Source organism: Echinops telfairi, unplaced genomic scaffold, assembly GCF_000313985.2.
Source record: "Echinops telfairi isolate 266 unplaced genomic scaffold, ASM31398v2 ScPeMD7_2291;HRSCAF=2852, whole genome shotgun sequence".
In the NCBI taxonomy this organism is placed as follows: Eukaryota; Metazoa; Chordata; class Mammalia; order Afrosoricida; family Tenrecidae; genus Echinops; species Echinops telfairi.
Genome location: NW_022106189.1, coordinates 30,175,613 through 30,189,917, shown reverse-complemented (window position 1 = coordinate 30,189,917; position 14,305 = coordinate 30,175,613). Strand labels below are relative to the sequence as shown.

The window sequence follows — 14,305 nt, the reverse complement described above, 5'->3', positions numbered from 1 at the left end:
GGACTCAGAGCTAATCCGGTAGCAAGGGCTGCAAGGCAGGGTCTGGAGGTGCTCGGCGTCGCTCTGGCACGGCCATGGCGGGCGGGGAAGACCGCGGGGACGGAGAGCCGGTATCAGTGGTGACTGTGCGGGTACAGTACCTGGAAGACACCGACCCCTTCGCATGTGCCAACTTCCCGGAGCCGCGCCGGGCCCCTACCTGCAGCCTGGACGGGACGCTACCCCTGGGCGCGCAAATACCTGCGTTGCACCGCCTGCTGGGGCCGCCACTCAAGGTGAAAGGGTGCGGCGAAAGGTGGGGGGTGATTAGGAGTTCAGGGTGGACGCCATGAAGCCTCTAGGAGGTGCTTGCAGGGAGATGCCAAAGTGGGTGCGCCCCTAGGGGACAGCCTTGGGCCGAGGGCCCAAGGTCCCTCTTGCCTCCCCTGCAGGGACGCCCCTTAGGTTCAGGGGACGTGAGGGTGCTAAGGAAGGGAGATGATGGGAGTTTGTGGTCTGCGCCACCCCGGTGCCACTCCAGGTCTAGCCTGGACAGGTTCTGGGGGTCCTTTCGCTGCCCGTCTGCCAGGTAGCTGCCTTAGGATGGTAGAAGGCGCTGTTCAGACCCTAGCGGATCCAGGAGGCGGAGCTGGGGAGGGACCAGCTACCACCTGCTTCAGGTGAAGTGGGGCGGGACCACAGCGAGGGGCGGGCCTGGGGCGGGCAACTAGAGGTGGCCCCAGCTCAAAACACTGTTTGGTGGCTGACTGAGTCTGGCGGCTTGAATGCCTTGTCGCTGAGGGCGGGGGTCCGGCTTGGGAGTCCCTGGGAAGTGACCCCCCCGGGGATAGGCCGAGCTGAGCGCAGGAGGGTGTACGGGGTGGAAAAGCCCTCTGAGTCACTGCCCCCACCCCACCCGATACGCCTGCGGCCACCGGCCCGCAGCTGGGAGGGAGGAGGCGGGCTGGGCTAATTTTAAACCAAGGTCTGCCCTGGTTTGCCCGGGCCCCGGAACCGATCGCGCGCGGTACCCGGAGAGGCCCGTTTCCAGATTGCCGCCTGCCTCCCCTCCTCCCTCTCTCAGCTTTTCGCCCCCCACAAACAGCCTTTTCCGGCGTTCTCCGCTTCCGGGCCGGGATGCCGGGAGGCGCGTACCACCCCCCAGGGTCTCCCGCCGCAGCTCCAAGAGTGGTGGGAAGGGAGAGAGAGAGTCGGCGGGGGAGTGGGGGCCTCGGGGTGTCTTCCCCAGCCTCCAGCCTCAGCTGGGCGCTGCGTTGCGCAAACTTGGCCCCTGGACCCGGGGTCTCCCTTGGAATGTGACCCGGGCGCCAGGCCCCCAGCCTGCATTCCTGGCGCCGCGGGCCAGCCACGCCTCCGAGCGGGGATGGAAGTGGTGGGCGGACCATTCGCCTAGATGGCGACATGTGTCCAGGCAGAGTCCCGGCATCAAGGCCACAGGCTGCCACACACTGCCCACCCTCAGAGTTTGGGTGCTACCCTCTCGTGCTGAGGGCTGGGGTGACATGGATGCTGGTCCCACCCAGTGCCCCAGGAATTCCTGGCGCTAAAATAAGGCAGGCACCGGAGGGAAGCTAGTTTTCCTGTGGAGACCCCCCTTCCCCCTCCAACCTAGGACCAGGCCTGCCTGGCCTGACACATCCCTTCCCCACCAAGCACAGGCTTGGGAGGTCAGCTGCAGGAAAGAAGCCTAGAACTGCCTCTTCCCTCCCTTCCCTCATTTAAGGGCCTGCCACATCCCACCAAGTGCTCTCTGGAGCTAAGGACACTTGAATGTATGTTAAGACCTCTCCCCCACTTTCAGAAGCACTTGCACCAATAGGACCCAATCAGGTCCCCACCTGGAGCACCTGAGGACTGCCTCCCACCCTTGCCCTAGAGGCAAGGCATGGGGGCAGGCACCCTGGGTTACCACAGGGCCTGGCTTGGAGGCTCCCTAGGGCGGGCAGCTCTGCCAGGAAGGGTCAGATGTACTTCGATGTGCTCGTCCCAAATATAAACTGTGACCACAGCCCCAGAATAGAAGGCTGGAAGAGGGGCTGAGAACCAAGGAGGGGCAAGGACATCCAGAGCTGGGGGAAAGAGGGCAGGGCCCTAGCAGGAAATGTCAACAGCTGTTCCTCCCCTCATCCCCTAAGTGGGTGCCCCAGGAGAGACACAGATATGAATCAGGCGGGCCTCTAGAGAGGAGAGGAACCCCAAACCCAGTCATCCCCATCCCTGCTGTGGGGCAGAAATAAGAGGGAGGGACTCGCCTCACGGTGTCTCCCTGTGCATATACAGTTGTACACCGGAGGACCAGGCCACAGCCAAGTGGTAGCTGCCCCACCCCCGCCCCATGGGCCCTGACCCCCACCATCCCTGGCGATGTTCAGAGGCCTGGCCCATTCCTTTTCTGGGATTCCACCCTTCCTCACTCCCTACCCCCCACTCCCAGGCCCGGCCTCCTGTCCACAGCATCCTTGGGGGCTTCCTTTCCAAAGAACGTGCAGGTCTAAGAAGGCCTTGCTCATTTCCTCCCAGCAGAGGAGGAAGCTCCTGGCCACAGCCTCTGACTCATCTCTGGGCCCTGGGGACGGGGTGGAGGGGGTGAGGGCGGTGAATGTGGAGGGGTCCTGGCAATGCCTTGGCCCGGACAGTGCCTTGGTCCTGGCCCTGTGACCCCAGGGGAACTAAGGAGTCTTTCCAAGCCCTCCTAAAGGGGCTTCTCTAGGACCTGCCTCTGCTTTGGAAGGAAAGCTATTACCCAGCACAGCCTCTGTTCCGCCCTCCTGGAGATGCCCTTTGCCCTTCCTGGAGAGGCCTCAGGAGCCTCTCCCTGTGCCCCAGGGCCCTGCTGTATCTGGGATATCATGGACTCCTCCCTGGACCCTGGGCAGAGGGCAGAGCAGCCCCCTCTTCCTTACAGCAGGAGTAGCCCTAGGGCAAAACCCAAGCCCGCTGGCACCCAGTCAGCTCTGACTCATGGCAGTCCGTGTGTGCTCACGCTTGCTCCATAGGGCTTTCTGGGTTATGATCTTTACAGAAGCAGATCACCAGGCCTTACTTTCGGGTGCCATGGGGTGGGTTTGAATTGCCAACCTTTCCATTAGTAGCCAGTAGCAAACCACTTGTGTAGCCCAGGGGCCTCGAGCCCTAGAGACTTGACCACTATCAGCAATTTTGGTTCCCCAGCTGTGGCTAGAGGCCCGGCCAGGACAAGGGTATCCACTGCCAGTGTTTCCGGCTCCTGCCCCTTATGGCCAAAGAGCTAAATTGTGACCATGACCTGGGGTATCAGTCTCAGCCAATTGAAGGGGTCACAGAGGGCCCATAAAAAGAAGGAAAGTGGGGTGTTCTTGTGTCCCTTGCTTTGGGGGTTTATTGGAAAGGGGGACTGGAGACGATTATGGTGGGTGTATGGGTCCTGGCCTCCTCCCAGCCTTCTCTGGGGTCAGCATGTCCAGTATGGTGGGCAACCCAGTGAGCAAGCAAGTCCTTAAGGCCTGGTAGGGGTAGGTACTGCCTCGCCTCACAGTATGCATGCTGTTTATTCACAGGTCCCCTTGCTGGAACCGGGAGGACCAGTTTGGAGTATTTGTAGAGTCCAGAAACCTGGGGGACGGGGGCAGGGCAGGTGTCTCAGGCCCCAGCCCTCACTCCCCTCCCACCCAGGATTCCGTGGATCACTTCCAAGGCCCCTCCACCCCAAGATCTGGGTTACTTAGCCCTGCTCCCTTCCTGGCAGTGTGGCCGGTGTAAGTTCGCTGGACTTCTGAGCCAGGTTTCTCACCTGGAAAAGGATCCTGGGGAGACCCCAATGAAGTAGACACCAGCAGCCGGCAAGGGGAGGGCACCACATAGGCAGGTTTCTTTTCTTTTTTTTTAGTCAGGTTTCTGTCACCTCATCCAGGAAGCCACCCTCTAGCTGAAGACCCAAGATAACAAGGACTACAGGCCACAGTTTATAGGCCAGAAGAAGAGAGAGGTTGTGAACCCAAGGCCAGGCGCCAGGCCCTTAGCATTTACTTCCACCCTCTTCTCCACCTTCTTTGTTCTTGCTGCTCTGAGGTGACATGACATGACGCTGTTGTCAGCCGACCTCCCCTCATTCCCAGTTGTTCCCCACACGCCCATTCGGACCTGAATGGACGGCTGTGAAAATGTTGGGGAGTAGATACTATGATCCCTTGCTCTTGACCCCACAGAAGCTCATCCGCCAGAAAAGCCCAGTCTCAGAGCTGCAAGAGAAAGCGGGGCTGGAGGCAGAGGCCGGGGCTGAGCCTAGGAGGATGGAACGTGGGTGGGGCTCTCCACCCAGCAGGGGATCATGGGTATACCCATGCTCTAAGGTGACCTTCTTCCTGTCAGCCAAGACCAGTGTCTGGCCTGTGCAGGCCTGGCCCAGCCCCAGGGTGCGAGAAACAAGGCCCAGCGGTTTGGCTCCCAGAACCGCGACCCCGGAAAGGGACAGGGGTGTTAGAGACAAGCACCATCCTGGCAGGAAGTCTCCCATCTGCTGCTTGCCAGGCCCTGGCCCACAGCCCCCACCTCCACCCAGGACAGACAGTTGAGGTGGGGGGCATTGTCCTGGAGGCATTGGGCTGACTGGTACTCTGACCCACATCCCCAGAAACAGCCCTAACAAGATCAGACAGGGAATGTAGCTAAGAAAACCGAGGCTACCATTGCACAGGGAAGGGATTAAGCCTGCTGGCCTGAGGAGGCTGGGGAAAGTGGGGACAGGCGTGGGTGTCCGGGCATAAGAGGCCATTCTCTGCATACTTGGGAGGAGAGCCCCGCATGTTGGCAGGAGGGGCAGAGATGTCCCAGTGGGCCACCTGGCTGGGGATGCGTGGTTCTCAGGCCTTCAAGGGCCCCGTGGGCATGTCCCAGGTGCACCAGCTGTTACCGAGCGCAGTAGAGACCACCCTGCCAGGGTTTGTCTCCTCACACTATGCCGCCCTGTCTCAGCACCCTGTAAGTTGTGATTCGACATGTATTTGCTAGTTTCTTCTGAAGGCTGTTTCCATGGCTGGCAGGGGGAAAAGGAAGGAGGGGACCGGCTTGTCTCCTGTAGTCCTCATCACCTAAAACCAAGTCTGGTTCCTGGATGTGTGACTAATGTATCACCGTATGTGTGATTTTGGAGGGTCCCGGGTTTGGGGGATAGCTGGCTCTGAGAGAGAGATGTGTCTTGAGGGTCCCCGAATCCTCCAAAATAAGGAGGGAGGTGCAGCTGGGCCTGGATGGGGTAGGGTGAGTCAGTTGCTGAGTCACCGTGTGGGAAGCAGACGAGGAGACCCCGAGCTGACACGGTCCCCAGACTTGGTTGGTGCCTGGTTGCCCTCTCTCCCACCTGTCCCTGTGGGGACAGAGAGAGAAAGAAGGTGGCTTGCCACCAGAGTGAGGAGCAAGGCCAAGCCCGCCCAAGGCCTCCCAAGGAGAGCAACCGGCCAGGCAGGAAGTGGAACAGGACAGTGTGGAGTGTTTGTCCCATGTCCCAGGCGAGGGGGGGGGGGGGGGGAATCACCAGCACGCCCACAGGCTGAACTGGCAGGAAGGAGACAGGTCAGGTCAGGCTCTGAGGATGAGCAGGGTGGGGAGCAAAACATCGGCAGAGAAAGGGAGTCTCTGCTCAGGGGACTAAGGGCAGCGGGCAGCCGTGGGGCTGGGGCTGGAGCAGGGCAGGCCGGACAGAAGAGCGGGACAAATGGAAGGGTTGATGTGGCCTGTCGGAAAGAGGCCAGAAGACCCCCACCCCTGCCTCTCCAGAAGTGGGCCTTCCCTGGGCCAGGGCCACTCAAGTCCAGGGGAGTTGGATAAGCCTGGCATACTGTTGACGGGAGGTTCTGGAGAGGCAGCATGCTGCTCTCAGACTCTTGAGAGGCACCTCTCTCTGGCCCCTTTTGCAGGCACTTCTCAGGGGCCAAGTGCCTGGTGGTGGAGGGGCAGGCCCAGGAAGAGGGGAACACCAAAAAGCAGTGGGTGCCTTCCTGCAATCAATGCAGGCACTGGGGCCCCCCTGAGGCCCAGTAAGACCCTGAGAACCAGCTAGGATCATTGTCACTGTAGCCCATTTGGGGAGAATCTATGGATTAGCCCTGGTTCTCCACTTTTGCCTCACACACACACACACACACACACACACAGAGCCTCCTCTGCCCTCCTCTCCTTTCCTTGCTGGGTTCCACCTACCAAGACACCACACCTTTTTCCCTGCACCCTAAGGCTGTGTGGCTGCAGCTTATCACCCAGGGTGATAAGGGCTGTGAGCTTCCTAGATGGTGGGAACTTCCTCTCATCTTCTCCCCAGCATTAGCTAGACAAGCACTTGCAGTGTGCTCCGTGCCCAGCTGGGCTTCGCAGACACCAGGAGGGAGGGGGGTGCAGAGGCCGGTGCAGGGGGTGGGAGGGGGCAAGGCAAGCGTTGGGTTTGAACTCAAAGAGCCTAGTTGGTGGGAAGAGGATGATCTATGTGGAAAGTCTGAGGGGCACACATAAGGGGGTCCCAGAAGTCTTCTCCCAAAGCTAAAGACTAGTTGGTAGGTGTTAGGTCAAGAGCAAGGACCGGAAGCCGAAATTCCTGGCTGCCTGGCTGTGTGGGGGTTGGCTCAGCATAGGTGCCTGAGGACTGGGGGCACGGCTGCAGTTCAGATCCTTGCTGGGGAGGGGGAGCTCTCTATCAACACCCACGTGGGAGATAGAGGGCCAGGGGTGTCCTCCTGTCACCCCACCCCAGCCCTGGCAGCTCTTCCCTTTGCCTTCAGCTGGAGGACTGTGCCCTGCAAGTGTCTCCCTCTGGCTACTACCTGGACCCCGAGCTGTCCCTGGAAGAGCAGCGGGAGATGCTGGAAGGCTTCTACGAAGAGATCAGGTCAGAGCAGCAGGGCAGGCCCCACCTGGGACTGGCTCAGGTGTCTGTCAGCAGCTTTGAAACCCGATCCCCATCTTGGACTCCGGGTCACCTCCTGGAGCCCCGGAACTGTGCCAGGGTAATCCCAAGGATAGTGCTGATGGGCATCGGGGTGACTCTGGCACCTGCCTGGTGTTTGTGGAGACCCTCGCACTGGTGAGGGGAGGAGCCTGCAGCAGGGAGAGGAGCCTGTGGCCTGGGCTGAGGGCGGCTAACCCAACTGCTTGATTTCAGCAAAGGGAGGAAGCCCACGCTGATTCTGCGGACTCAGCTCTCTGTGAGGGTCAGCGCCATCCTGGGTGAGTGTGTGTGAGGGCCCGAGCGTCCAGCGGTAGCCCCCGACCCCCTGCACAGACCAGATGGCTGGGTTTCTTTCAGGCCTGGGCTAGACAGGACAGGGCAGGTAGGGCACAAAATGCGTCCCCTCCTCTAACTAGCCCCTCCAAGGCCAGCTTAGATGCTGCAGTAAGACCGTGATGAGGGGTATGGGGAGTTGGAGTGGATTTCGAGAGTGCCAGGACCAAGATAGGTTAGTTCTTGGTTGGGGGTTGTAGTCATGTCCCAGGGGAGGAGGGTGTCAAGCCCCTTGGGGCCTCCATGCCCACCTTCCCCTTGCAGAAAAGCTGTACGGTTCCAGCGGCCCAGAGCTCCGCCGCGCCCTCTTCTCACTAAAGCAGATCTTCCAGGTGAGGCCCCGAGGTGGGCTGGGGGTGGACGTCCAACCTGAGCCCCTCTAACTCCTCCCCCCCCCTCCCTGTGGTGCCCCCCAGGAGGATAAGGACTTGGTGCCGGAGTTCGTGCACTCGGACGGGCTGAGCTGCCTGATCCGGGTGGGTGCCGCTGCTGACCACAACTACCAGAGCTACATCCTCCGAGGTCAGCCCCGGCCCCCTCCTCGCACCTGGCCCTCCCAGAAGGACCCTACCCCCACCCTACTGACTTCTGCCCCTCCCTGTGTCCCCAGCATTGGGCCAGCTTATGCTGTTTGTGGATGGGATGCTGGGGGTGGTGGCCCACAGTGAGACCGTCCAGTGGCTGTACACACTGTGTGCCAGCCAGGTAAGTGCCCTGCCCCTTTTCCCCAAGGCGGCTCTCTGGCCTCAGCTCCTCCAAGCCTGCCTCCAGCCTTTCTTCCCCACCCACCCGGAGCTGGCCATGCCCACTCAGCCTGGGTGACTTGCCCCCTAGTCCCGCCTGGTGGTGAAGACCGCCCTGAAACTGCTGCTGGTGTTTGTGGAGTACTCGGAGAGCAATGCGCCCCTCTTCATCCGCGCTGTCAACTCCGTGGCCAACGCTACGGGTCAGAGCCTGCCCACCCCGCCAGCCCTCCCTCCCACCCATCACCCTCCCTCAAGGTCCCCTGACCGCCCCTCTCTCTGTGAGGCAGGTGCGCTTCCGTGGGCCAACCTGGTAGCCATCCTGGAGGAGAACGGCGCTGACGCAGAGCTGCTGGTGTACGCCGTCACCCTCATCAACAAGGTGCGGGCGAAGCACCAGGCAGGCACCCGGGGCCCCTGGCTCGTGGGCCCCACCGGCCGCAGCCACGCCCTCCCATCCTCACCCCCAGACGCTGGCGGCGCTCCCGGACCAGGACTCCTTCTACGACGTGACGGACGCGTTGGAACAGCAGGGCATGGAGGCGCTGGCCCAGCGCCATCTGAGCACCGCGGGCACCGACGTCGACCTGCGCACGCAGCTGGTGCTCTACGAGGTAGGCCAACGGCCGGCGAGGGGTGGACAGAACAGAGCCCACCCCGGGCCCCAACCTGACCTGCTGCTGCCCCTAGAGCGCCTTGCGCTTGGAAGATGGAGACATCGAGGAAGGCGTCGCGGGTGGGAGACGGGAGCGCCGAAAGCCGTCCTCCGAGGAGGGCAAAAGGAGCCGCCGATCGTTGGAAGGCGGGGGTGCCCCCGCCCCGCGGGCCCCAGAGCCTGTGTAAGAACTGCCAACGCTGCTGCGGGGAAGGTGTGGGCGGAGCTGGTGGGGCCTGTCCTTCTGACCGGCCCCGCCTCCAGCCCCACAGGCCCCGCCTCCAGCCCCTCAGGCCCCGCCTCTCCAGTGGGCCCTAGCTCCCTGTGCCTCTTCTCCAGCATCTCCGCGGCGTCCTCGGCAGACAGCTCCAGCGAGCGGAGCGTCTACAAGTAAGTAGGAAGGTGGCAGCCGCCCTCAAGAGCCCTCTCTCCAACTGTCCATCCGCTTTGCGCCCTGCTATGCGCCCTCCCAGGCGCCCTCAGCCTCTACTGCTCAAACTCAGGCTCTCTCTCTATTTCCAGACTTCAAACTGCTCCTGTTTGGTAAGTGACTGCTGGTGGGGTTCGGCTCGTCCGGACGACCTTCTCCTCCTGCGGCTTCTTCTCCTCCTCTCTTCCTTTGGGCATGCTGTCTTTGCGTCTTGTCATCCATCTCCCCGTCCTCTCTTTCACCGGCACTGTCTCTCCCACCCAGTCTTTCTACCCTTCTCCTGCTTCCTGTCACCACCTCCCACCCCCCCAACTACCACCACCTCCTCTTCCCACTGTGGCTGGGAAGGTCTCTCTGACGTTACTGCCCATCTCTCTGTGGGTGCCAGCAAGTGGGCTTCAGGGCAGAGCAGGTACCCCAGCCAGCGTCTTTTCCTCTCACTCCCTCCCCCCAGGGCCCCCGAGAGCCCACCTGCCCCTCAGCCCCCTCCTGGGCAGGCCAGGCTGGAGTAAGTACCAAGTACCCAGGCCAGCCGCCCCGCCACGTGCTCCAGCTTCCGCTGTGCTTGCCCGACAGGGGTCGCATAGGCCTAGTGGCCCCGTGAACATGACTGGGTCCCCACCAGCTTAGTCTACCACAGGGAGGTGGACTCCAGGGCGGAGGCCCCTCTCCGGCTCCCTCAGCTCAAGACTAGGGCTGGGGGTGGGGACTCTCAGGCGCTGTGATATAGGGGCCCCGGAGGAGATTGGGGTGAAAGGCAGGAAAGTAGAGACCTGAGTGAGGGTGAGAAGCCCCCCAGTGTACCACCAGGGCTCCTATGAGAAGCTGGAGGGGCCAGACACAAAGACACTGGGCTACAGTTCTCAATCATGCAGCAAAAACTGAGTGCGTGTCCCATGACAGGCCTTAGCTCTTAGAAACCTCCAGCCCGGTGTGCTCAGGGGGGACAGCTACCCCGTCCCTTGCCTAAGGGTACTTGTCTAGAATTGGGACAAGTGAACATGAACAGCTTGCAGCAAGGCTGCAGGTTAGCTGTGTAGTAGAGCTGCTGCCCCGAGGCTGGCCTGGGAATGCTGGTTGATGGAGACCCTCACCAGATGCGGAGAACTGAGCAATGGTGGGCTTTGGGGGACGGGTCCTGGGTCTGCTCAGCGCATGGACTGTTCTCCGTGTGTTTGTGTGTGCCTGCATTTGGGGACAGCGCCCAGGACTTAGCATGACATGTGCATCCCCTGGGCTGGGGTTGTGCAGGACACCCCCAGTGACAAGTCTGCCCCTCCAGAGCACGTTTCCTGGAGAACGTGGCTGCAGCAGAAACAGAGAAGCAGGTTGCGCTGGCCCTGGGCCGGGCAGAGACACTGGCAGAGGCCATGCCCGACGAAGCTGACGGACATGCAGGTGAGTGGGTGGGCAGGACCATTGCATCGCCCCGCTGCCCCTCAGGGAGCACCATGCTGACAGCTGCGCCCCTCTATCTAGACACCCGAGAACTATGGAGCTCCCCAGAGCCAGCCCCCAGACCGCCCCTGAGCCCTGCACCCCGAGTCCTTCTCCGGGCCCAGCAGAGCTTTGAGCCGGAGTCCAAGGAGCCACGGGCCCCACCCAGCCCTAAGATTGAGATGACGCCCACCCAGGTTTCCCCTCCCCGTGCACCCAAGCTTTGCATCGGGGACTTGGACTTTTCAGACCTAGGGGAGGATGAGGATCAGGACGTGCTGGACATGGAGGTCACGGAGGCCGGGAGTGGGGTCCCACCCCCACCCCCCCTGCCCATGGGGGCACCCCCACCTCCACCACCCCTCCCTTCCCTGCTCTCGGCAGTACCGCCCCCCCCACCAGCCCCACCTCCCCCACCAACTAAAGGCCCCTTGCCGCCACCCCCTCCCCTGGCTGCCCCTCCTACCCACTCAGCCCCTGATGGCCCAGCAATCCCCACCAAGAGGAAGACAGTCAAACTCTTCTGGCGGGAGCTAAAGCTGGCAGGGGGCCCGGGGGGCGCCGGGGGCAGATTTGGGCCCTGCCCGACTCTGTGGGCCTCGCTGGAGCCTGTCTCAGTGGACACAGCGAGGCTGGGGCACCTCTTTGAATCCCGTGCCAAGGACGTGCTGCCCTCCAAGGTAAGCCCACCCTCAGCTGTGAGAGGGCCCAGCAGAGTGGGAGGGGTCAGAGCTCAGGTGGTCCCAGATGGGGAAGCTGAGACAAGGGAAGGAGTAGGAGGAACTTATTCCAGGCTCCTAACTGGGATCGAAGCTCTGTACAGCATGAGGCAATCCCACCACTGGACCTCGGAGGAGAGGGCCCTGGGGTGCCTTCTAGGTTAGTGTCCACACTAGGCCCCTTCCAGTCCAGTCTCAGCCTGCTCCCAACCTGCAGAAAGCCGGTGAGGGCCGCCGGACAATGACCACCGTGCTGGACCCCAAGCGGAGCAACGCCATCAACATCGGCCTGACGACACTGCCCGCCGTTCACGTCATCAAAGCTGCCCTACTGAACTTTGATGAGTTTGCCGTCAGCAAGGATGGCATTGAGGTGTGGAGAGGGGACAAGGAGTGTGAGCAGTGGTCTGGCCCTCTCCTTGGGTGATGGGAGTCCCCTGCCCTCTAGGGGTGGGCTTGGGCATTTCTGCAGGGCAGTCCCCAGACCCTGGGGCTCCAGCCCGGGGCAGGGCTAGAACCAAGGCCTGAGGCCTGCCAGCACTGAAGTCTCTGAGGGGGGCGGTGGTTATGTTCTCAGAAGCTGCTGACCATGATGCCTACGGATGACGAGCGACAGAAGATCGAGGAGGCCCAGCTGACCAACCCCGACGTCCCCCTGGGTCCCGCAGAGAGCTTCCTGCTGACCCTCGCGTCCATCGGGGGCCTGGCTGCCCGCCTACAACTCTGGGCCTTCAAGCTGGACTACGACAGCATGGAGCGGGTACCTGGCTCAGGGGGATGCAATGGGCAGGGGGAGGAGGGCGAGCACGGTTGCCATGCTGAGGGCTCCTGGTCTCCCCACACCAGGAAATCGCAGAGCCTCTGTTTGACCTGAAAGTGGGCATGGAGCAGCTGGTGAAGAACGCCACCTTCCGCTGTCTGCTGGCCACCCTGCTGGCGGTGGGCAACTTCCTCAACAGCTCCCAGGTGAGTGAGTGCCCCAGAGGGCCAGGAACGGGGGCTCTGAGCCGGCCAGGCCCAGACTCAGGCGGAGTCCTTTCAGAGCAGCGGTTTTGAGCTGAGCTACCTGGAGAAGGTGTCCGAGGTGAAGGATACGGTGCGGCGGCAGTCCCTGCTGCACCATCTCTGCTCCTTGGTGCTCCAGACCCGACCAGACTCCTCCGACCTCTACTCGGAAATCCCTGCCCTGACCCGCTGTGCCAAGGTTCGCACCAGTCAGGGGCTGGCTTCTTGCCACTGGCCATCCTGGGGCTCCTTCTTATTCCCTTGTTTGGGCCACCCGGGCCTGTGTCCTGAACTACAGGTGTCCTTGCGGGCAGGCCCTCTGCCAGAAACCTTCCCAGCAGGCCAGCTCAGTCTGTTTCGTGGCCATTTCTTCCAGGAAGCCTTCTCTGTCACCCCAAGGAGTCACACAGACTTATCTGTGGCTTGCATCAGACTGAGTTTCTGGGGGTCCAGGACCAAGTCTGGGGGGTGGGGGTTGTCTGCAGCCTCAGAGACTTGCCAGCCTGGGGCAGAGGCCTCCTCAGGCAGTGTCTGAGGTGGGGGAAGGGCACAATGTGGGAACACCCCGGCTTTTCCAGGTGGACTTTGAGCAGCTGGCTGAGAACCTGGAACAGCTGGAATGCAGGAGCAGGGCAGCCGAGGAGAGTCTGCGAGGCCTGGCCAAACATGAGCTGGCCCCGGCCCTGCGTGCCCGCCTCACCCACTTCCTGGCCCAGTGTGCCCGCCGGGTGGCCATGCTGAGGGTGGTACACCGCCGGATCTGCAATCGGTAGGGCCCATGCCGGCAAAGAGCAGCTCTGCCTCCTCCGAGCCCCAGGCACCAAGAGGGACTCTCCCTTCCCCAGGTTCCATGCCTTCCTGCTCTACTTGGGCTACACGGCCCAGGCAGCCCGAGAGGTGCGGGTCACGCAGTTCTGCCACACCCTGCGAGAGTTTGCCCTCGAGTACCGGACCTGCAGGGAGCGGGTGCTGCAGCAGCAGAAGAAGCGGGCCACCTACCGTGAGCGCAACAAGACTCGGGGACGCATGATCACCGAGGTGGGCGCCCCTACTCTCCCCCCACCCCCTGCCTCATGGTTTCCCTTGACCTACTGCCAGCCTACCTTTCCCACCTCCTCCAGACAGAGAAGTTCTCAGGAGTGGCTGGGGAGACTCCCAGCACCCCAGCTGTCCCTGTGGCTGTGGGCAGCGGGCCAGGCCGGGGCGATGCCGACAGCCATGCCAGCATGAAAAGTCTGCTGACTAGTAGGCCTGAGGATGCCACACACAACCGCCGCAGTAGAGGTGGGGCCCACGGCTGCTGCGGGGGAGCAGACTTTAGGCTCCCCCAGGCCTGACTGCCCCCCTCCACTTCCGGTCTCCTTAGGAATGGTGTCGAGCAGCTCCCCTGTGATGCCCACACCCCAGGGGCCCTCTGAGACACCGCCAGAAGAATCCCCAGGCTCCAGTTCCCCTGGCGACACTTCCGATGAGATCATGGACATGCTGGTGCAGTCAGTGACCAGGAGCAGCCCTCGGGCCCTAGCGGCTCGGGAACGCAAGAGGTCGCGTGGCAACCGCAAGTCTTGTAAGTGTCTGGTCCCCCCAGTCCCCAACACATACACATACACACACACACACACACACACCACCACCACCACCACCCCCCAACTATTGTCCTCTTTCCAACCCTGCTCTGTCCGCAGTGAGACGGACGTTGAAAAGTGGTCTTGGAGATGAGCTAGTGCAGGCACTCGGACTGAGCAAGGGCCCTGGCCTGGAGGTGTGATGGTGCAACTTCCAGCAAACCGACCTGCGCCTAGACTTGCTGGAGAAGAGACTGTTACAAGAAGAAGGCCCATAGGCCTCTTCCCAAACCAAATGCCGGTGCCACTCCGTGCCCAGGGCCCCCCCTGAGCCTTGAGCAGTATTAGTCTTCGTGTGTGTCCATGTGAATCTCAGCTCCCTGAACTCTGGAGCCCAATAAAGTTTTCTTAACCAACTTAAGAGCCTTTTTCTCCTTTCAGGGTTCCCACTAGGCCAGGTCTGTAGAAGGAGGGAAATCACAAAAGACTGGCTTTTCCTGCTCTG

At 61.9% G+C, this 14,305-nt stretch overlaps 1 protein-coding gene across 2 annotated transcripts; it reads left to right on the top strand.

The window, feature by feature from the left end:
* Positions 1-9: 9 nt before the first annotated feature.
* Positions 10-14,216, top strand: FHOD1 (formin homology 2 domain containing 1). Of its 2 annotated transcripts, none has more exons than XM_045293758.1 (22): positions 10-275; positions 6,747-6,853; positions 7,127-7,191; positions 7,511-7,578; positions 7,663-7,768; positions 7,857-7,951; positions 8,081-8,192; positions 8,280-8,371; positions 8,460-8,603; positions 8,680-8,828; positions 8,984-9,034; positions 10,357-10,472; positions 10,554-11,191; positions 11,448-11,603; positions 11,808-11,990; positions 12,077-12,196; positions 12,273-12,434; positions 12,814-13,004; positions 13,081-13,273; positions 13,357-13,519; positions 13,602-13,802; positions 13,921-14,216. In XM_045293758.1, the coding sequence occupies exons 1-22, from the start codon at positions 75-77 to the stop codon at positions 14,001-14,003; spliced, it is 3,396 nt and encodes a 1,131-aa protein (XP_045149693.1). In that variant the 5' UTR covers positions 10-74; the 3' UTR covers positions 14,004-14,216. The 2 variants fall into 2 exon arrangements, with proteins under 2 accessions (XP_045149693.1, XP_045149692.1); XM_045293757.1 differs by having other exon boundaries at positions 8,909-9,034.
* The last annotated feature ends 89 nt before the right edge of the window (positions 14,217-14,305 follow it).